Here is a 21,962-nt window from a genome sequence, read left to right as displayed (position 1 = left end):
AGAGCAGTCGGGTGCTCTTAACCGCTGAGCCATCTCTCCAGCCCAGGGTTTTTTCTTTTAAGGCATACCATTTAACACCCAGGAAAGAGATGTGTCTATGAACATTCTCTAAAACTATGGTTAAATATAATACCGGTCATTACACGCACCAACTGTAGTATACTTCTGTATACTCACTGTACAATAATCTCTGGAACCTTCTCACCTGTGACACTGTGCCCAGCAAACAGCTCTCCTCCCTCAGGGTCTGCTCACAGCACTCTGTCTCTATGTACACTTTTTCTGGAGCTGTAATAAGTGTCACATAGTATCTGTCTTTGTGGCTGGTTTGTTTCACTTTGCATGATTCCTCAGGTTTTACCCATATTGCAGTGGGAGAGCCTGTCCTTTTAAAGGCTGGTTACTACTCCTGTAATGTAAACCTGTTCGTCCAACCACCTAACACAACGCTCCCTCTCTTGGCAATGGTGGCGGATGCTATGTACGCATGGCTTCGTGGGCTCTTCAACATTCTGGTACAATGTTTACTCCATCTACTCTGCCCACTGCTAAGTTAACTCTGCCAGGGTAATGAACCAATTCAAGTCAAGTTAGAGTCTATAAAGGAAGGTTTGTTGGGAAGCTGCTCCTGGGCGGGTTCATTGGTTCCAGGGAGTGAGACCAAGGGGAGAGGGAAGAGAAAGAAAGAGCATACACATGCAGGGAGAGAGAAAAAGGAGAGGGAGGGAGGGAGGGAGGGAGGGAGGGAGGGAGGGAGGGAGGGAGGGAAGGAGGGAGGGAGGGGGACCAAAACATCTGGGTGATATAAGAAAGAGTTTCTGAGGGGTTGGGGATTTAGCTCAGTGGTAGAGCGCTTGCCTAGGAAGCGCAAGGCCCTGGGTTCAATCCCCAGCTCCGGAAAAAAAAAAAAGAACCAAAAAAAAAAAAAAAAAGAAAAAAAAAGAAAAGAAAGAAAGAAAGGGGGAGGGGAAGCCCAGCCCCTGCGGGCAGGGTATGCCAGCCCATTCCCTGTAACAGATAGGGACTGAGGGATGCTGGGAGAATCTGGAGGCCAGGTCCTCTTTAGTATCTAAAATATGCAACTCAGGATATTTTGTCCCCGGTCTGAATCCCAACATCCATCAGTTGTATTTTATGTATTTAAAGCTAAATTTCCTACCTCCGTAAAATGCCCCTAAATTTAAGGCTAGCAAGATGGCTCATCTGGAAAGGCACTTGGAACCAACCCTGATTACCAAGTCTGAGCCTTAGAATCCAGGCGGTGGAAGGAGAGAACTGACTACAGAAGACTGCCCTCTAAACTCCACTAACATGCTCACACGGGCACACAAAATTAATAAAGTATAATGAAATGTTTTCACTTCCCTAGATAGTAGTAGTCCATACACCAATGACTAAGGTTTAAGTATTTGAGTTTTCAAAGTCATTTTGAAAAGCTAAAAGATTGGGTAATGTGGGCCCCAGACACACACATAAGGAGCTTGGATGGGGGTTCACATCTGAAATCTCAGCAGTTCAGAGGCGGAGGTGGGGGGAAAACCAAGAGACGGCACGTACAGAGCTGGAGAGATTGCTCTAAGGTTAGAAGCGCATACTGACTGATCTTACAGAGGACCTGAATTCCATCCCCAGTACCCATGGCAGCTCACAGCCACCTGTAACTTCGGTTCCTGGGGAGATCTGACACCTCTGACACGCCTGCAGTCACTTGCACCTATCCTCATACACAGAATCGAAATCTATTTTTTTAAGGCACACGAAGTGCTGGAGATGGCTAATGGCTAAGAACTGTAAAGGTAACTTTTATTCGCCTGAAATAATTGTCGTCTCGGAGGCTTGCTGCTTCTGTCTGCTAACCTAGGCCTAGTCCTGGAAGAAGAGTGAGAGACCGCAAAGAACAAAGGGAAAAGTCCAAGTATCTTTGTTTGCAGACAACATGATTTTATGCACAAGAGTCCCTAAAAAAACGCCACCAGGAAGCTTCTGCAGCTGATAAACATTCAGCAAAGCATCAGGATACAAAATCAACACACAAAAGCAGTAGCCCTCCTATACACAAATGACAAACGGACTGAGGAAGAAATCAGAGAAATAATACCTTTCATAATAACCTCAAAAGAAAAAAATCTTGGGATACCTTTAACCAAGCAAGTGAAAGATTTGCATAATAAAAACTTTAAGACATTAAAGAAATTGAAGAAGATATCAGGGGGTGGAAAGATCTCCCATGCTCATGAGTCAGTAGGATTAATATAGTAGAAATGGCTACCATATTAAAAGCAATGCACAACTGAGTAATAAAAGAACTGTTGGGGATATCACCATCCCTGATTTCTAGTTGTACTATAGAGCTATAGTTATAAAAACAGCATGATATTGGCATAAAAATAGACACATTGATCAATAGAATTGAAGACCCAGACAAAAATCCACATTCCTACGATCACCTGAAGCCAGAAATATACACTGGAAAAAACAAACAAAGCAACCAACACCAAGATGTAGGCATAATGTTATTGTGCACTGTGTGAAGATCACCCTTGTTATTCAAACACTGATTTTGGTGTCCCCATAACTACTTGTGATCCTTATTCTGAGAATCTCCTTTCTCGGATCAGGATACCACCAGCAACAGACCAACTTCCTGCTCCAACCGCTCTCTGTGTATCCACATGAGGCCTTTTGCCATGTGATCTCTGAGGTCACAGTTATTGAATACAGGAATAAAGGCTTCCCAAGCGCTGGGATTACAGGTGTGAATCACCACGCCCACTCTTAGAGCCTCACTACCCATTCCACAGGCTTTTCAAAGTAGCCTTGAAAACTCAAATACTGAACTCTCATTGTTGTGTAGACAGGGCTGGTCCACAGAGACACTTGAAAGAGTTTAAAGACACCAGGAAGACATCAAAACATGGTATTGATGGTATTGTGATTGTGTGCTCAAGTCAATGTCCAGTTGTGTCACGGGGCTTCTGAAGCTAGCGGCTGTTTCACTGTCACCTGGAGATTTGAAGCAGATTCCGTTTCTGGGCTTAGCATCCCTAGGACTGACGCCCGGCGAGTATGGATGTGTGGTGCGGGAGGTTAAGAGAGCTGAGGGCCAAGGCTACAGTATGACAGGAGCCATCAACACAGGGACTTGTGTTCCTTGGAGTTTGTCACGTACAGTTGAAGGCTCCCAGCTTCATACAAATGCAAAGGTCTGAGACCACGGTTATGGGGCAAGTGGAAACATGCCGCCAGACAAAAACTGGGAATGTTAAACAGATTCAGAAACTCTGGTATTCTCACATGTGAGACCAACAGTCATTTCATCTCCTCCCAACCCAGTTCCTGTCCTGGATCACGTGACCATGACGCCCCATGGACAGAGACCTATAAACCCTAGGATAAGAACCTGACATTCTTGTCACCCCCTTTTCCCTTTCCTAAGGCTCAATGGCTAATCAAAAATCCTGCTTTGCTTATAGGATTCCCAAGACAAATTAACAACTGTATCCTGACGAAAAATGGACCTCTGCCCTCCCTCTGTTGTGATGGCTGCCCCCCCTAAACTATTTTCAAAAAAGCCCATAGTTGAAGTCCCCTCAATATTCACCAATGAGGGGAAGAGGGGAGCTGCAGCAGTAATACACTACTCCCCTGAGGGTGAACCCCTATTCTCTGATTCAGAGAGCTGCCCCATCACTCCCCCAATATAAAGAGTTATATGCTACCTATCTAAAAGAAGGGCCCCCTTAACCTCCTTTCAGACAGTGTCTATGCTGTCAGTCTGCTCCCCTAGCTGTCAAACTAGATGTCAACCCACTCTCCCCGCTATCACACAGGATTCCACCCTCCAGCAGGAAAGGGCCTCCCCCGTCTACATCCAGCATGTCCCATCTCACAGTCCCTTGCCAGGCCTGATATCTGAGGCCTGTTCTTGATGACCAAACTGCCTTAACAGGGACATTCATGGCCTCCACTGAGCAGGCAGACCAATTCCACTCATGCACACATACACACAAATATAAAGGAGCTTCATGCCCACCTCCCCCACATCCCTCTTGTTCAACTTCAAAGGATAATAAAAACGCGCTCCTCTTGTGCATCCCTCATTACCACCCCAGCCTTACAAACGATGGGCACCAACCCCTGAGGTCTCAAATCCAATGCTTTATGGCAAATCCATGTCACCCATATCCCCCAATTTGGTAGGCAGAAATGTTTCTGTCACTATAGACACGTACTCACATTTTACATGGGCCACAGCCCAAACAGGTGAACACTCTAAAGGTTAATTCACCACACGCCCCCCACCTTTGCCGTCATGGGCATTCCTCCACAGATAAACACTGATAATGGCCTTCACTAGCTCTCAATCAAAACCTTCTGCACACATTGGGAAATTGCCCACCATACAGGGATTCCCCACAACCCTCAGGGCCAAGGAATAATAGAAAGAACACATCGAACCCTAATAGCCCAACTCCTAGAACAAAAGGCAACCACCTACCCCCTAATGCACAACTCTTGAAGGCTTTGACTACCCCGCCCCCGTCCTAGTACAATGGCGTGATCCTTTGAATGGAATTTGGAAGGGACCCGACCCTCTCCTTACAACTGGGAAGAGTTTTGCTTGTGGTTTCCCACAAGAACAGCCTAAGCCTATCTGGGTTCCTGCCAGGTCTGACACCACCCCTACCCAACCAAGAAGATGGTTCTCTCACTGGCAGATCAGGGACAGAGGAAGAGGAAGCACCACACCCATGGGAACAAGATCTCCTGGAAGGACATCCGTGACCTGGTGACTGCTGCCAGGCCATGTGCCCCCATAACCTCCCCTCCTCTATTCTCTTGGCTCTGTCGTTCTTCATATTAACTCTGCTATGGCCCAGTCTCTCTCTAGCCTTCCCAACACCTACCCCTGGAGATTCTTCACTAGGGAGACTTACAACAGACACAACAAAGTAAGCAAAGTCATAGGAACCCAGGATTGTCCACTTAAAGGATGTCATACCAGGATTGAGACGCCCCGACACCCACATTCCATCTCCACTCCCCCTGCCCTTCCCTCTGCTTTCCTTAAGGAAACACAGGCGAATGTGTGCAGGAGGTCTCCACACATGCAGGTTGCAGAGAGTGGAGCTGCAGAATGGAATCCACCAGCTGAGGCGGCACTGTGCTCATCAACCTTAAAACTCATTTTCAGCTTTCCATCAGCGATCCATGGGCTGAACATTAGGAGTCATGGCTGAAGTTTACCTTAATGGCTATGCCAAATACCCCATGGCTGACCTCCACGTCTCCCGCGAGCTCATCCCTGCCTCCAAATCAGTCTTTACCCATGTTGATATTTTCTTTAACGGGAAAATCAGTCTCAGAAGGAACTCCAAGCCACCCTTTCCTGGCTACAGTACATCCAATATGCAGCTGACCTCCTTCCCTTAACAACCCACCCCAACTCCTCCCATTTTCTGTACTTCTCCTGTGAGTCTCCTGACATTCACCCGAACTAACTAAGCTGGAGTTCCCCTGCCCTCTTGTTCCCAATGACAAGCCCTGGAGCTTGGTAACCGGTCTCCTCAGCCTCAGCCTGCCTTGTTTCTCATCTGAGCTAGGGCCCCATCCTAGGCTGTTCATAGCCTAGTGCCCATTTTGTTTGTCCAGCAGAGTTCACACACCCCAGCCGTGAGCCGGAACACGGAACCACACATGGCCAGTGATGTATCAGTGTACAACCAGCTGGACAGGGGATACCGACACCCGCCCAACTGAGAGCTGCTGACAGCAGCCCAGCCAGGACTTCCCAACACTGCCAAGGAGACTCAGTCCTCGGGTGCAAAGTCCTATCTTCCTGCTCTCCCTTCGGAATGAGTAACAGAGCCATTTTCTTATGATGAGACCCAAGACAGACGGCAGGGACATGCAGGACTCCTGGTGTCCAAGGTACGTGTGTACTTGGAGGGACAATCACCTCTCCTCTGCCTGGGACAGATGTCAAGACAAAACCATCCATTTCATTCGCTGGTGCTGGACACTGATCCGTGCTGGGAGCTGGGCGTGTAGGGAAGGTAAGGGGAAGGATAGTCCGGGATGTTCTTCCTTCTGCTCATTCCATTCGCCAGACGACCTCTGTTCAGGACGCCGTGGACTGCCGGGCCTGCAGCAGGCTCCCACATCTCTCCCAAAGTCCCACCGTTACCAGCCTTCCTCATCATAATGTCTCCAGCCCTTCCTTTCCTCCTGAGGACACCCTGATGACGCACATCCTTCACTCTCATGACATCAGCTGTCACCTAAACTCAGATGGCTCTTATTGTCCAACCCCTAACTTATTACTTTATATCCGAAAATGATACCCGAAGCCCTTCAAAAGGAGAATCTCAGTGCCTTTAAGTAAAGGAATGGAATGGTTACAGCTCAAGCCTGCAACTGCTTGCCAAGTTCTGGAGTACTTGGCAGCTAGTAGGAAGAGAGGCCAAGACAGCATACTGTGTGTGGTGTGCTTATTTACAGGGAGTGTAAAATAAAAGTCAAACCCTTCGGGCTTCTCTGTTATCTCTATCTTCAGTCTCAGAAGGAGGCAATAACAAGAGCATCCCAAGTGCTTTGGACTCTGAGTTTAGACTCTAAAAGTGCACACGCTGAAGGCTACTGCCTAGCATGGTGATGTTGACAGTTAGGGGAACCTTTAAGAGGCAGAGTCTAATGACTGCTCCTCAGGCCTTTAACAGGGAGGGTGCTCTCCGAGAGGGTTTAAGTAAGTCTGGAACCTCCGTCAATCTCTGCGACTTGCTGTTGCATCGGGTACTCACCCTATTCCACAGGTGTCCCCACTACTGACATCCCACCCACAAGGCCCTCACCAGAACAAGCAGAGTCCAGGGCCATGCTCTTCAATCTGGTTCTTTACCAGGTGCCCATTCTCTACAATTAGTCACAACACAAAGCAGACACGGACAGAGCTAAAGACTCAATATAATGCAAAAATCAGACACATTTGGGCACAAATTAAAAGTGTTCTTAATCTGAAACACACAGAGGTAGACCCAAGCGTCTCTGACAGCATGGGTAAGGTTCTGGGAGGTTACATACATGCGATAAAACAAGGGAAAGAGCCCGTGACCTATATCAGATAGTAGACAGGGAAACTCATTCAATCACTAAGGTAAGGAAAGGGCGATCTATTTACATAACAAACGTTTAAGACAATCAAGACAGGCAGGGTGAGGTCAAGTTTTCACAGTGCACATCTGTTAACCCTATAAATCTTCACAGTATGGTCCTCGCCACAGCTTGCAAAATCCAACCACTCGGTCCCCTCTTCACTCTGCTCAGTGCTGCCGCTGCAGCTCTTCCAGCATAACCTTCTGATACCCAGCGTGTGACTTTGGCTGCAACCAAGACAGAGATCATAAGGGTCAACACAAGTCATGATTATAGAACACGCCACTGTTTGCCTACACAGTGATGTAACCAGGGTGCCCACGCAGTGGTTATAACATGGGTGGAAGGCTAATACTCCAGGAATTGTATCCTGTATTGAAAATATCTTACTCTATTTACTTTCAAAACAGACTAATACCTTATGGCCAATGACAATGCACAAGGAACAAAAATGGTACATTTCTGTCTAATGTTTTACTCATCAGTAGAATGACTGAAGTGATTATTAAGGTGATCCTTTCAGAGGCCAGCAAGACAGCTAAGTATGTAAAGGTATTTCCACTAGGCCATCCACCTTAGTTCAATGCCTGTGACAACCCAACTTCTGCAAGCTGACCTCTGACCTCTGTTCATATTACTACATGCACATGCTCATAGGCACAGCCTTACATACGTAAATGTAAAGTTTCCTAAAAGCTAGTCTTTCAAGATAACATTTTAATCTCAAGATTTAATTCAATAATTTCAAGATTATTGAATCTATTTTAATTTTAAAATATATTTCAGGTTATTTTCTTCTGCTTACATTGCTAAGAGGTGAATGAACTTTAACATTTTTTACCACCGGGTAAAGAAAGATGTTCTGCACCCCTTGATGAACACAGTGAGAGTCATGATCTCAGGTGATCGAACTGCAGGGAGTCAGGCAGGGTCATAAACTGTACTAGAGATCCTTGTTCCCTAGCGTCTCCCAAAAGGCCGACTTGGAAAAAGTACGATACTTTCTGTGTCGAACTTGTAAACACACGCTCAAAATGGATAAAGTCAAGAGCAAGACTCCTATGGAGGAGGCAGAAACAGTGAAAGAGCACAGGACACAGATCTCACCTTTGGAGACGCCAGGGGGTCAGCAGGCATGAATGAGGTGCAAGTCTGAAGAACGGGGCTTGAAGAAACAGCCCGAGTGCGGATAGGTCCTTGCAGTGCAGAAGACACAAGGACAGAGCTCCCAGACAGGACTCAGCCCAGTCAGGCGCAGTGAGCCAGAGTTTATTGGGGTTACTCAAAAGAGCATGGGAGACGGACAGGCAACCACCCACCTAGCAACTGTTCACCTCGGACAATTTCAGGGACCAAGAGCCTCCTAAGGCTCCCTCGGACTTCAGGTGCCCCCATACAGGAGCAGGTCAATAGGCTGATCTGCTTCAGAGCAGGGAGTCACGTCCAATCCCGAGGACACCTAAGACGGCGTAACTTACAGAAACTACGCTGCTGTGTGCCATGCCTTCTGAGAACTTTCTAGAAAAGACGCTTCCTTCCGTGTTATGCAGACCATGACTGAGTACCTGACTATTAAAGCAGCCATGAGTCACTTGGACACGAGTAAATCTGCTATAACTAGTGAGGTCTATAAAGATGGGTGCTGAGTTTTTTGGTTTTTTGTTTTTTTTCAGAGCTGGGGACCGAACCCAGGGCCTTGCGCTTGCTAGACAAGTGCTCTACCACTGAGCTAAATCCCCAACCCCGGGTGCTGAGTTTTAAAAAGGCAAAATATAAATGAGCAACACTGAAAAGACCATTATTAATTTTTCTCATGTCATGTTATCAAGGTTTGGGACACTGCTTTGAAAGAGGAGCTCCAAAAGCAGTGATAACAACCTCAACACCAAGAAAGGCCCCAGCCCCTCTACTACTCACTGACAACACCTACTGGACACGGTTCTCATCCTATTAAACAAACTTTTGGAAGTGGTGATCAATTAAAATCGTGCATTTCTCCCATGGGGGTTGTTCTGAAGGTCAGAACTTATTTACATAAAGTGATGGGTTTTTGCTTTTGAGGGAGTTGTTGTATTTCTTTAAACCTAGCATGTTGACACATCACATTTAAAAGACAGGGAGGGACATGGAGAAATGGATCAGTATGCAAACAGGATCACCTGAGTTGACATCCCCAAGAGCCATGGAAAAGCCAGACTAGCTGCATACACCCATAAGCCCAGGGCTGTGTAGACTGGAGACAGGAAGACTGCAGGGTTTGCTAGCCACAAGCCCAGCTCTAGATTCAGTGAGAGACCCCTATCTCAACTGAATATGGCAGAGAGGAATAGAACAGGACTCCTGCTGTTCCCAGAGGTCCTGTTCAGACTTCTGTACAAGGAGATGGGGACATGTTCAAACACACTCACACACACACACACACACACACAAAGAGCAGGGGGGGAGAGGTAGGTAAGGAAGAAAAATGGAAGATAAGAGATTTTGGGGGCTGTGGATGGTATTCAGTGGTAGAGTGCTTTCCTAACATGCCTAAGACCCTGGGTGGAAACTCCAGCACCGGAAAACTCATCAGTTAATTACAGGACATGGCCCCTGGGAAGCCAATCTGAACGTCCTGCTTTTATTTCTGTGAGTGCACTACTAACAAAAGCTAGCATTTAGTAATTAGAATACCAGCTACCCAACTAACACAGCATATTAAGTCTAGAATTACTTTCATGTTGCAAACCCTGCCTATCATTACAACCACAAGGAAATAATCACCAAATGAAAACCCTGAACTCTACATCTTGCCGTGCTAACTGGCTTTCCACACTGGAGCCATGGTAGAAGTCTGAGTTCCAAGCCAAAGGCAGAACCCTGTGTACAACAAGGCAGAAGGAAGTAAGGAAAGAGGCAGGGCAGGAGTGTCCGTGCTGAGGATGGGATGCCCCCGGCTGCTTCCTTTTGTAGGAGGCCAAGCATGAGCTACTTCAACTGCAACAACAAGGCTGACACAAGTTTAACAAGCAGTTCCAGTGAGCACTAATGGCTGTGGAAGGCCTGCTCTCTCTAATCTCCCCAGCAGCGGACACTCAAGTAGGACAGCATTTGAAACTATGTTTAAACAGTACAGGCCCAGAGGACTGAAAAGCCCAAGAAAATGAGACCCAGAAAGATATCGATGACTTACTGAGAGCTCAGGCATTAGAACAGTGATGTGTGCTCTGAGGCAGTGACGTGTGCTCTGAGGCAGTGACGTGTGCTATGAGGCAGATTAGAGTGGCCTCTGCTAGGATGGGGGTACTGCTCAGCTGGTGGAAGGCTTACCCACCACACATGAAGCTCTAGGTTCCAGTCTAAGCACCACGTTAAAAAATAGGTGTGATGGTGCGGCCTGTGATCCCAGAACTGAGGACATAGAAGAGCTCCCAGGCCCCATCTTGGAAAGGAAAGAAGAGGAAACAGGAAAGCAATGGATAATGTCTGTAATTGCAGTGTGACAAAACCCAGCGGTCTAGTTGAGAATATCAAAACTGAGTCCCACACACTAGCAAATGTCATTTTAGGAGGTACAACTTGGCTTTAGTACCAGGGACAGAAATTCCTGTCCCACTATGTGAAAATGTTCATAAAATTTGCCACCAAAGAACACCCGTTTCTATCTAATCAGATGGAAACAAAGTAGAAAGAAAATACCTTGGAGTTGTTTCTATACAGCTAGTCCAGTCTTTGGTTTCTTGATTGGTCTTGCTCCAGGAGTATATACAAATCTTCCCACTCTCCAATCCAACTGCCACAATGTATCTGTTTTCAAGCAGGGAGATGGCAGAGGTTGGTTTAGCATGAATTTCTCTCATCTCTCCCTGCTCTTGAGTGCTTCTCCACCCTCACACCCACCCCGAGCTGCTCTGCTGTCTGCAGCTCCTCTCTGCGGAAGATGCATGGAGGTCCACCTGAACTGAGCTGCCAAAGCCGACAAGCTAGGGTTTCCTAGCTGTGCACGGACTCCTCCTCCCCTAGGCTGCTTGTGACAGAAAGCAAGGCAGTACACAATCTGAAGTAAGAACCTTCGTTCCTATTCCCATTTGACCACAATCACACAATTCTAAGACTTAAAACTTCTTATAAGAAGCACAAGCACCTTGAAAGCAGCAGCGACTCTGAAGTCCACACACCAAAACAAACAGAACGTGAGATGCAACTGAACGACCAGGCCCCACAGAACTGACCTTTGGGCTGGGTTAAGCACAGGGCAGACACTGACAGCTGTCACACAACTGCCCACATCCAGGATCGAGGAGCAGGGATTAATGGGGTGCTCCATGGGGTTATAGCTGGAGTTACACTCGCCCCAGACCACCACCTAGAGCACAAATCACACTGTGAGGCACTCTCTGCAAGGTTTCTAGTCCTGTATTCTGGTCCCAGGAGACAATGATCACTCTGGGGTCATAGAAGCCACAGCGTGGCAGACGCAGGTTGAGATCTCAGATACAGAAGTGTACCAGAGAGCATAGAGTGTTGTCTTATGTTCTAATACATAATATGGTTCCAATGCAGTGAAATCCCACCCAGCATGTCCTGCCTACAGTTGCTGCCCTCATGACTTGCTACATATTTGTTGGAGAGGAAGTGGGTCTCCTCTTCTACACTACCTAATTCTTAGGCAGTCAACTTGGCTATCAGGAGGACAGAATGCTGGCAATATATCCTGCATAAGGCTTCCCTGTGAGCCCCAGCAGGGCTCAAGGGTATCTGACTAGAACACAGAAACAGAGAAGGAAGAAAAATGGACAGTGTTACAAAGGCAGGACCAGGGTTGGGGATTTAGCTCAGTGGTAGAGCGCTTGCCTAGCAAGCGCAAGGCCCTGGGTTTGGTCCCCAGCTCCAAAAAAAAAAAAAAAAAAAAAGGCAGGACCAAAGCATGGTTCTGAATAGGCTCTGAGAAGCACACATTTCTAAAACTGCAGCAAACGCACTTGGTCTGTTTTAGCCAGCATATCCCTGTGAGCTAGGCAGACAGGACCTGCTTCCTCAGCACCCAGCCCGGGATCTGTGCTCCCCAGGGAGGGAACAAGCAGCCAGACTGGGAGAAGGACACTGGCAGGCCAATGCTGCTGTTCTTAATCTGGTTGCACCAGGCCCAAGCCAACTCTGTTCCGGTTATCTAGATTGTTTTCACAAAGGGAAGGGTGATGAAAAGAAACACTAGTCCTACCAGCCCTGGACTAGGACACTCAGAAAAGACAAGAGTGTGAAAGCAGAGGGAGCAACAGGAGCGGAGGGCAGCCCTCAGGCAACAAAGGGAAGGGTGAGTCCAAGCACAGAGGGCGCCTAATTTCTTGAGTTTCTCAAGCTTCAGTCTTGTTCTGCTCCTCTTCTTTCACTGAATTAAAAGGTCATAACCTTTATTACCAAAAAAATGGGAGCTAGAAGATGGCTGAGTCTTTAAAGACTTGTCACGCAAACACGAAAACCTGTTTGATTCCCAGGACCTGTGTTAAAATAAAACCCAAACCAAAATAAACAAATCCCAAGCAAGGTGCTGTACCCGAACCCAGCACTGATGAGGTCCTGGCTCCACAGCACAAATAAAGCTCATTCCTGAGTGTTATCACCCAGAAAACCAGATGTGCAGTCTCCAGCCCCGCCTGCTCTCCTGGGTTCCCTCTTAACCAAACGCTGCTTCATTGTGCACTGGAACCACCTGATAACACACACTGACCAAGAGTTCTCTTCATGTTCAGAGAATATATTTATAGAGCTTAAAAAGAAAACCCTTTTAATGTACATATATAATGGGGAAGTCATGAACTACTGTGTAAACATCACGAGTAAGGCAGAATAATGTGCTCTTAAATATAACTGCAAAAACATTATCTCACATTTGTAAAAATACTAAATTTTATCTTTGGTTGGGAAAAAATTACCTTCTTGTCTCGACTTCCAGTGAAGAAGTACTTGCTATCAGGACTCCAGTCACAAGACCAAATGATTCTACTATGCACAGAAGTGATTTTGTTGGTGAATGCAAAAAGACTAAAAAACGGATCTGTAAATTGAAAAAAAAACAAACCATATATACACTGCTCACGAAGCAGGAGAGGCAGCTCCCCTTCTAACCTGCAGCAAGGTCCGCTGGGCACCAACATAACTCAGTGGCCACTTCGCCTAGCCACGCCCAGTCTGCAGCAGAGCCGGAACCCCCCACCCCCACAAGCCTGAGTGCAGACAGTTCCCTCCACTCTCTAGTGACTGACAACAAGCGTCTCTGACACATTAACTAAAGGCTCATTTATGGCTCTAAAACAAGGCTGGGATGATTTAACTGTATTCCAGAAACAGCCAGTTGCATATTATGGGAAAAAAATACTACCAAGAGAGGATGGAAGACATATTTTTCTCATAATATATAAGCAGACGGTTTAAAGCTAACATCTAACCTACATATGGACTATGTAACCGCTATGGAGAAGAGAATAAATTTATTAATCTATAATCCAAAAAGATACGAGAAATTAACACCTTTATCATTTATAGTACTTCAACCTTTTCTTTTTGCATTTATTTTTAACATGTGCTTATTTGTTTGTTTGTTTAGTGGGTGTGTGCACCCTCATGCATGCGTGAGTACTTGTCAGAGAACAGCTTAGGACTTGCTCTCTCCTTCCATGTGTGCACTCTCGGTGCCTTTACCCGCTGAGAAGTCCTGCTCCAGCACTTCAGGCTGTAACATGAAGCGCTGCGAATCAGGAAGTCACTAGAGATGGCAAGCGCACAGTGTGCTCTATCCTGATGAGTGGATAATGAATTGAAATAGTATTGAGTCAAAAATACCCAGTCCAGGGGGTTGGGGATTTAGCTCAGTGGTAGAGCGCTTGCCTAGCAAGCGCAAGGCCCTGGGTTCGATCCCCAGCTCCTAAAAAAAGAAAAGAAAAAAAAAATACCCAGTCCGCTGGACGTCCCAGCTTACACACAGTCTGCTGTGGAGTAGTGGCTGTCACCATGACAGCTGTGGGTCCACCACCCACGTACACACCACATGGCTAATCAGAAGATCAAGATTCAAAACCTGAAATGTGGTCTGACTGTGGGCCTGTCACTTTCACATCACTGTAAGGAATGATCTGTGTCTGACCATGCCAACCCTCTACAAATAATAATTAAATCTTAAAAAAGAAAAAGGTTTAAATAAAGCCAAGGGCTCTCCAGTTGCCCAAGAGCACTGAGCCCTTACAGCCCATCACAGGCTGTCCCCACACTGTTACCTTTCCCTTCATTTCGCAGCTGCTAAACGTGGACAGAAAGAAGTGACTGCCTGACTGACAACCTTCCCTACACAGGCTGCTTTACCAAACTCCGCTGAGGTCACATCCTGTCTCTTCCACAAAGACCAGGTTCGATCTCTGGAAACAGCCAGTAAGAACTTGTCATCAGGCGAGAAGGCCATCTGTGTGACGGTCAGAGTGTGGTAAGCAAGACTCTGCACTTGTTTCCAAGATGTCGTGCTCCAAAGAATGATAGCTGCGTGTTCCTTCTGAGCCGCCTGCAGGGCAGAGATGAGACCGGGCACCATGGGAGCAGAAATAAACCAAAGAACACATGTACAATCGTGTGGTGTCTCTGTGAGTCTATTATACACCTCCAACAACATCATCCAAAACCTCCAGGGGGAGCCACACATCCACAGAGATGAACTTCTAGGGAAGTGGGAGAAGAGTGGGACTAGAAAAGACAGCTCCTCAGGGACCCAGGCACAGTGAGGATGTCTGAGCGTTTTATAACAAAAGTCATGTGTGTGTTAATTATGTGCTGACCAGTTTAGAAGTCTCTACTCTGGTGAACAAAGGAGTGAGTGTCACTGAACAGAGAGTCAGTCACTCCACGACAGACTAACACAGAGGACATCACCTATTACAAACTCTCAAGACCCAGGAAGAAGGAATCGAGATGGAAAGGTAAATAGCCCAAGTGTCGTCCGAGACCACAAACTCCACTCAGGACAGCAATGAGCACAAACGCCTTAACAGTATCCTTAACCGACCGCGACTGACAGCCACCACACGCCTATGCAAAAGAAACACACCAAACCTTCTTTGCCACTGAACATGAGATTTTACCACACCACATTTCAAAGGATTCAAATCATAATGTGATCTCAAACTTAATCAAACAAAAATCAGCAACAGAAACTACTTAGAAAACATTTTGTTTATGGACACTAAATAATACATTTAAAAATAGTTGAAAGGCCAAAAGTGATCAAAAGTTTGCAAAGTATTTTTAACCGAATAAAAACACAACATATTAAAATTTGTGGAATGAATGCCTTGTTCTGGAACCGCTAGTTCCAAGGTTCTAAGAACTGGTCACGGTGCTGTGAGACAGAAGAAAATGAACACATTCAGGAATACTCTGTTGCACTGACAGAAGGCAGAGACATTTATGAACGCATGAATGGACCCGGACACGGACACAGACACACAGACACACAGACACACACACAGACACACACACACACACACACACACACACACACACACACACACACACCATGAAAGGACTGCATCCGGTAGTTTACACGAGACGTCCCCCATATTCTGGGCATCTGACTACGTGGTCCTTAGCTCATGACTGTTGGGGAGACAGAGGAGGTACAGCTTTGCTGAAGGAAGCATGCCACCGGTGGAGGGTGCTCAGGTCAAGAGACTCAATTTCTCTGTTTTCCACTTGTGGTTCGGTATGTGAACGCTCAGCTCCTAGTTGTTCTGCAGCCATAGATGCCTGCCAACACATTCCCCACTGTGCTGGTGACAGACTCTTGTCCCTCTAGAACCCACATAAATGCTTCCTTCTTAGTTGCCTTAGTCATGGGTTGTACCACAACAATAAAACCAGCATCACTAGTGACTCTGCAGCTACTGAAATGGTTAGCACCCATTAAAGGATTCACATATGGTATGGTGGACTGAATGACAATGGCCCCCAAAGGCTCATAGATTTGAATACTTGGTCAGTGATAGGTTTAAGAGTTGTGGCCTTGTTTCCTTGGAGAAAGTGTGTTACTGGGAGTGAGCTTTGAGGTGTCAAGGGCCCAAACCCTTCCCAGTCTTTCCCTTCCTGCTGCCTATGGATCCAGATGCAGAATTCTAACTTCCCCTCCAGCACCATGCCTGCCTGTATGCTGCCACGCTGCCACCATGATGAAAATGGAATGACCCTCTGAAACTGTAAGCCAACCCAGTAAGAGCTGCCTTAGTCTCTTCATAGCAATTGAATACTAAGTTAAAACCTTAGTTTTTACTTAAAACTAAGTTAAAATAAGGTTTAAAACTAAGTTAAAATACTTTCATCAGTTGTCTTACCTAGAGAATCTATTGGAGGGGCTTGGAGAGATGGCTCAGTGGTCAAGAACACTGGCTGCTCCGTCTGACTCAGTTCCCAGAATTCAAGGATGGCTGACAACCGATTCTAACTCCAGAACCAAGAGCTCCACTGCCCTCTTCTGGCCTCCACAGGCATGCATGAATATGGCACATATACACACACTCAGGCAAACACTCACATACACAAAACTTAAAAGAATAAATCCAGGAAAATTGTAGAGAAGGAAGTACTTCCATGAGGCGCAAATTGCTCATGCCTTAAAACCAAAGACAACTACATTGGGCGGCGGCGGCGGCGGCGGCTGCTGCTGCTGCTCTCAGTTTTCTGACACAGGGTCTCGGGGAGCCCTAACTGGCCTCAAATCTTATGGCTGTAGCCGAATCTGACCTTAGTGTCCTGCTCCTCCTGCCTCTACCTCCCAAGTACAGAGATTGCAGGTGTTCCCTATCATTTTAAAAGGCCCTTTACCTTTATCTGTTTCTCGGGTGTGAGTGTTGGTACAGGGAGAGGGAGTTATTTGTGGAGGTCAGATGGTAACTCCAAGAGTCGGTTCTCCTTCCACCAGGTGGAGACTAGTGACCAGACTCAGTTCTAACGGTATGCACAGCACCAGTCCTTGATAAGTTCTTAACAAACTTGTATTGACCTGAGATAAATAATATGTGGAGAAATGAACCACCAATATGTTGGTTCTAGGAATTAAAAAAAAAAAATCACACAATGTGTCAGGTATGGTGGCTCATCCTTTTAGTCTCAGTAATTGGGAAGTAAAGGCAGGCAGAACTCTAAGTTCAATGCCAGCCTGATGTACAAAGTAAATTTTCTTGTCTCAAAAAGAACATACAAAACATACAAAAAAATTACTCTCACAGCACTGCTGGAGGTGGACTGGCAGTTTAGACAACGGCAGCTATTTTCCTGGAATCTAACATTACTCTAAAAGGTCATCCCTAGGGGAAAGTGAAGACTTGTATAAAGAAGGGACATGGGGGGGTTGGGGATTTAGCTCAGTGGTAGAGCACTTGCCTAGGAAGCGCAAGGCCCTGGGTTCGGTCCCCAGCTCTGAAAAAAAGAACCAAAAAAAAAAAAAAAAAGAAGGGGCATGGGGCTGGGGATTTAGCTCAGTGTAGAGCGCTTGCCTAGGAAGCGCAAGGCCCTGGGTTCGGTCCCCAGCTCCGGAAAAAAAAAAAAAAAAAAAAAAAAAAAACCAAAAAAAAAAAAAAGGGGCATTATTCGGATATTGTTAAAATTCTCTACAAACTGATCTACAGATTGACTGCCATCCCTAGAGACTGTAGAAACTGTCAAGCTAATTCTAAAATCACACAAAATAAAATAAACCAGAAAATCCAGTTGAACAATTACTCTCCTAACTTAAAGATATTTTATAAAAGTAACACTTGTCAGGAGAAGCTCACAAGACCTCTCCCCTCCTAGGAGCTATAGGCCTGGGATGGCAGATGAGGAATTTCTTTCCTTCAAGGGAGCAGGATAAGCCATTTACTACGGAATGTGACAGGAGGGTGGGGGCAGGTTTGCATAGCAGGAGCTCTCAGCACAGCCTTCAGGGATGGGCCACGTCTCCACTACATGTTCAAGTTCATCCTCATTACAGTGGGAAAGCCAAAGTTCTTTCCGGCATTCATCTGCCAGGAACTTGACCTTGGTCCTGCACAGGGTCTCAACCCCATGTTCTTTACTCCGCAGCTTGGTGTAGACAGACATAATGACCAGGCCACTGTGCTCTGGAGCTTCTCAAAGGCACTCCCATATCTGTCTGAAGCCTAGACTGGGGACAACATGAGATCCCAAACACGCACATATACCAGCCAACTGTCTCCAAGGCCCCTTACGACAACACAAGCAACAGGCTGCACTCTCCAACGGAGCTGCTGCTGCGGCCGCTGCACACCCCTGTAAGGAAAAGACCTGGGCAACCTACCCAGAAGCCAAGGCCATTCTCTTCAGTGATGTGAGCACTGGAAATGCCATGTGCATATTGTTTGTGTGTGTGTGTGTGCACAGGGATCAGTACTCCCAAACCCAAACTGTTCAAAGATAAACTCTAAGAATGAATGAGTTCTAAAATTGATTTAAAATGTAATACGGTTTTAAAGACAGATGAGAAGAAAATATAAGAAAAAGACTCAGGCAATGGTACCTAAAAGGGTCATTTCATGTGGAGTCTGCCCATATCTGCTGAATTTACACAAGCCCAATGACAGTAATTTCTGTAACCAAGTAAAATTAAATGCACACACCCCACAAACACCGTACCTTGCATGCAGAGGCAAGTAGAGTCTTTGAATTGTTACAAGTAACACAAAATATCTCATAGCCATGTCCATACCTAAAATTTAAAGAGAAAGCATATGTCCTCTTTATTACTAATATATTTGCTTTTACACTGCAAAAAAATTGAAGGGAAAAGGATCATTCCCTCTACCTAACACACAATTCCTTAAAGGATATCACACTATGCCTAGGTAACTAAATAGGGGGAAAAACCAGGGAACCAGAGAAAAACAATAGCTTCTAAGGGTCATGTCACTCGACATGGGTTTTCATGCCTAAAGCCCGCCAGTCAGAGAAACCACCATGGAAACATGTTGCTGGGAACCAACAAAATAAGAATGTCCAGCTGAGCAAAGAACAGAAACAGAAACTATATTACACCTTTCCATCTGGAAAATACACACCAACTACCCAACCTACGTAATGAACAACAATGTAAAACAAACACAAAATAACCTCCCGCCCACCCCACCCCCGTGAGGGTCTCTCACCCCTCTGAAGCTCTACTGGGAGGGAGGACAACGTATGTAGGAAGAAGGGGAAGGCCAAAGTCAAGTTAAGAGGGGACCCTCCAGCCACGACCAGCTCCAAAAAGACAGTTCAACTTACAGTTTCTGAACCTCAGGCCACAGGGTGTTCTGCAGAAGGTGGTCCTCAGTGGGGGGTTCTACAAGACATTTTTACTTCTATAATAAATTCTGAACACCACAGATTTTTTTTTCTATCTTTAGTCAAATAGAAAGTGAAAGTCATAGGTCTACTTTAGGTCCACAGCCAGCGTAGACTGTGTGCTAAGGATTTAATTAACTTGTCTTTTTGTCACGTCTTACCACTGAGGACGGCAGGCTGAAAGATCACCTGGGGATACCCGAAGGCAGGGCTTAAGAGCTCCTCCTCTTCAGAAGTCAGGTAGGTCATGTCTCCTAGTTTAGAGAAACACGGATACGTGAATAGAGGTGCCATGACAATGTCTCAAAGCTGCGTATCAGAGCGCCACCAGTCTTCCCAATCGTTATTTCAGAGCTGTGTTTACACAAATGTACTTCTACTCTAGTATTTTCCAAACTAGCTCCATAAAGATTCTATCCATTTTTTTTTTTTTTACCTAGCTATTTGCAAGGGTGGGGGGAGGGGGGATATATAACTGATCTTTCAAGTTGCTCACAATCTCCCTGGTGACTGGACAGCTCTGTGAGAACTGTGTTAGCAGTTCTCCTGTGTTAGCTAACTCCTGTGTTAGCGGCAACATGTGAACAGGGCAGTTATCACAAAATATGGGGTTTAAAACAGTCACACAGGTTGGGGATTTAGCTCAGCGGTAGAGCACTTGCCTAGCAAGCGCAAGGCCCTAGGTTCAATCCCCAGCTCCGAAAAAAAAAAGAAAAGAAAAGAAAAGAAAAAAGTTAAAACAGTCACACGGCAACCCCGGGTGTTTATTACACAAGTCTGTAACTAAGTTTTAAGTACTAGAGCCATTCAATAATTTTGAAGACTAAATCCTTACCCTCAAAGACAGCTTTATTTGATAGTCCTAATGCAGGAACAGTGGCTCCTTCTGGAAGATCATTGTCTTCCTAGAATGAAAAGCACAATACGTACATTTCAGACACCAAGTTACTGATAGGCCAAGGATCACAAAAAAGTAACATTTATGATGCAGAGAACAATTCCAGCCTGTTGTGTGTGGCTGCCATCGTTCCAACTCCCGAACTGGCAGATGGCTCTCCAAGCAATCCCTCCCCAACAGACAGGTCCTGCCCACCACCCCATCAGACATTTCTAAAGCTCTCTCCGTAAGCTCTTCCACCTCCACAGTGCAGTGGGCTGCAGGTCCTAACTGGTACAGTAGGCTGAAATGTAAGGCGAAGGACTGTCCCCCCAAAAGCCTCAAGGGATGCCAAGACAGAGAAGTAGCCCAAAAAGGTGTAGCCATGACATTTTAAATATATATGTAAATAACTTAAAGCTACTTTTACAACTCAGTGAACTATGATCTGAAAAGGCAACTCTGCCTAGACCGTGCACTCACATGTGAGCCATATGCGGACCATCAGAAATGGCATATAGCCATATGCTGACCATCAGAAATGGCATATAGCCATATGCTGACCATCAGAAATGGCATATAGCCATATGCTGACCATCAGAAATGGCATATAGCCATATGCTGACCATCAGAAATGGCATATAGCCATATGCTGACAACCATATGCTGAGTGTTTACTGGCTCAGCTTTACACACATGCTGGAAGTGGACACGAGTGCTATGAGGACTCCAAAGGACTGAGAATGGTGACCTGGACAGGGGTGCTGCATGCTATCCTACACACTGTGGAAAAGGGCAGTGAGAGGCAATCTAGCACTCATCATGTGGACAAAGTCTGCATTCTAGCACACAGAACCAGAGCTAAACCTTTCCTGGAATCCCAGAAAACCCTACTTCATTTCCTAGAACTCGACAGGCCCTGACCCTGCTCTCCCTCGACCCACAGAGCTCCCTCTGGACCCCTCAGCAGCTGCCTTCAGCAACTGAGAAAGCTGAGGCAGGAAGTTCCCCATGACTCTGCTCACTCCTTCCTTTCCCACACCGCTGCTGGTTTCCCTTTACACTCCCGGCTCCCACATAATCCTCTTTTCCCACAATGCTTTCCACCCCATTCTTCCAATGGAACCAATATGAGCTATTATTACCACCTAAAGCGCTCCAGCACTTTCCTTCAAGTCTCCAGTTACCTCTTCAACAGCCCCCACAGCTCTGGCTCCCTCCCCCTACCCCTCCCTTTTACCTGTGACCCAACTCTTAGTAATAAAGTACAAACAGGCACTTATGTACAAGAGAACCATCCTCTAAAGCCAACAGTCTTCCCACTCAATTTCCATTACTTTTTTGTTCTATTTTTTTCTTCGTTTGGCTTTTTTGGAGACAGGTCTTACTACATAGCCTTGGCTGACCTAACACTCACTATGAAGACCAGGTTGACCTTGAACTCATACACATCTGCCAGCCTTTTCTTTCCAAGTGTGGGCACTGTGATGACTTGTATATGCCTGGCCCAGGAGTGGCACTATTTGGAGGTGTGGCCTTGGAGCGGGTGTGGCCTTGATGGAGTAGGTGTGTCACTGTGGGTGTGGGCTTTAAGACCCTA

General features: G+C 46.1%; 1 protein-coding gene across 1 annotated transcript in view; it reads right to left on the bottom strand.

Moving 5' to 3' along the window:
- Positions 1-6,984: 6,984 nt before the first annotated feature.
- The window catches only part of Elp2 (elongator acetyltransferase complex subunit 2), a 33,958-nt gene continuing 18,980 nt past the window's right edge, over positions 6,985-21,962 (bottom strand). Inside the window, 9 exon segments of the mRNA NM_001034145.1 lie at positions 6,985-7,379; positions 10,831-10,938; positions 11,364-11,497; positions 13,065-13,186; positions 14,488-14,680; positions 18,799-18,871; positions 19,426-19,483; positions 19,647-19,739; positions 20,321-20,390. Coding sequence (NP_001029317.1) covers positions 7,226-7,379; positions 10,831-10,938; positions 11,364-11,497; positions 13,065-13,186; positions 14,488-14,680; positions 18,799-18,871; positions 19,426-19,483; positions 19,647-19,739; positions 20,321-20,390 — 1,005 coding nt within the window. The 3' untranslated portion in view covers positions 6,985-7,225.

Source organism: Rattus norvegicus, chromosome 18 (assembly GCF_021556685.1).
Source record: "Rattus norvegicus strain SHRSP/BbbUtx chromosome 18, alternate assembly SHRSP_T2T, whole genome shotgun sequence".
In the NCBI taxonomy this organism is placed as follows: Eukaryota; Metazoa; Chordata; class Mammalia; order Rodentia; family Muridae; genus Rattus; species Rattus norvegicus.
This window is presented reverse-complemented; position numbering and strand designations above follow the sequence as displayed.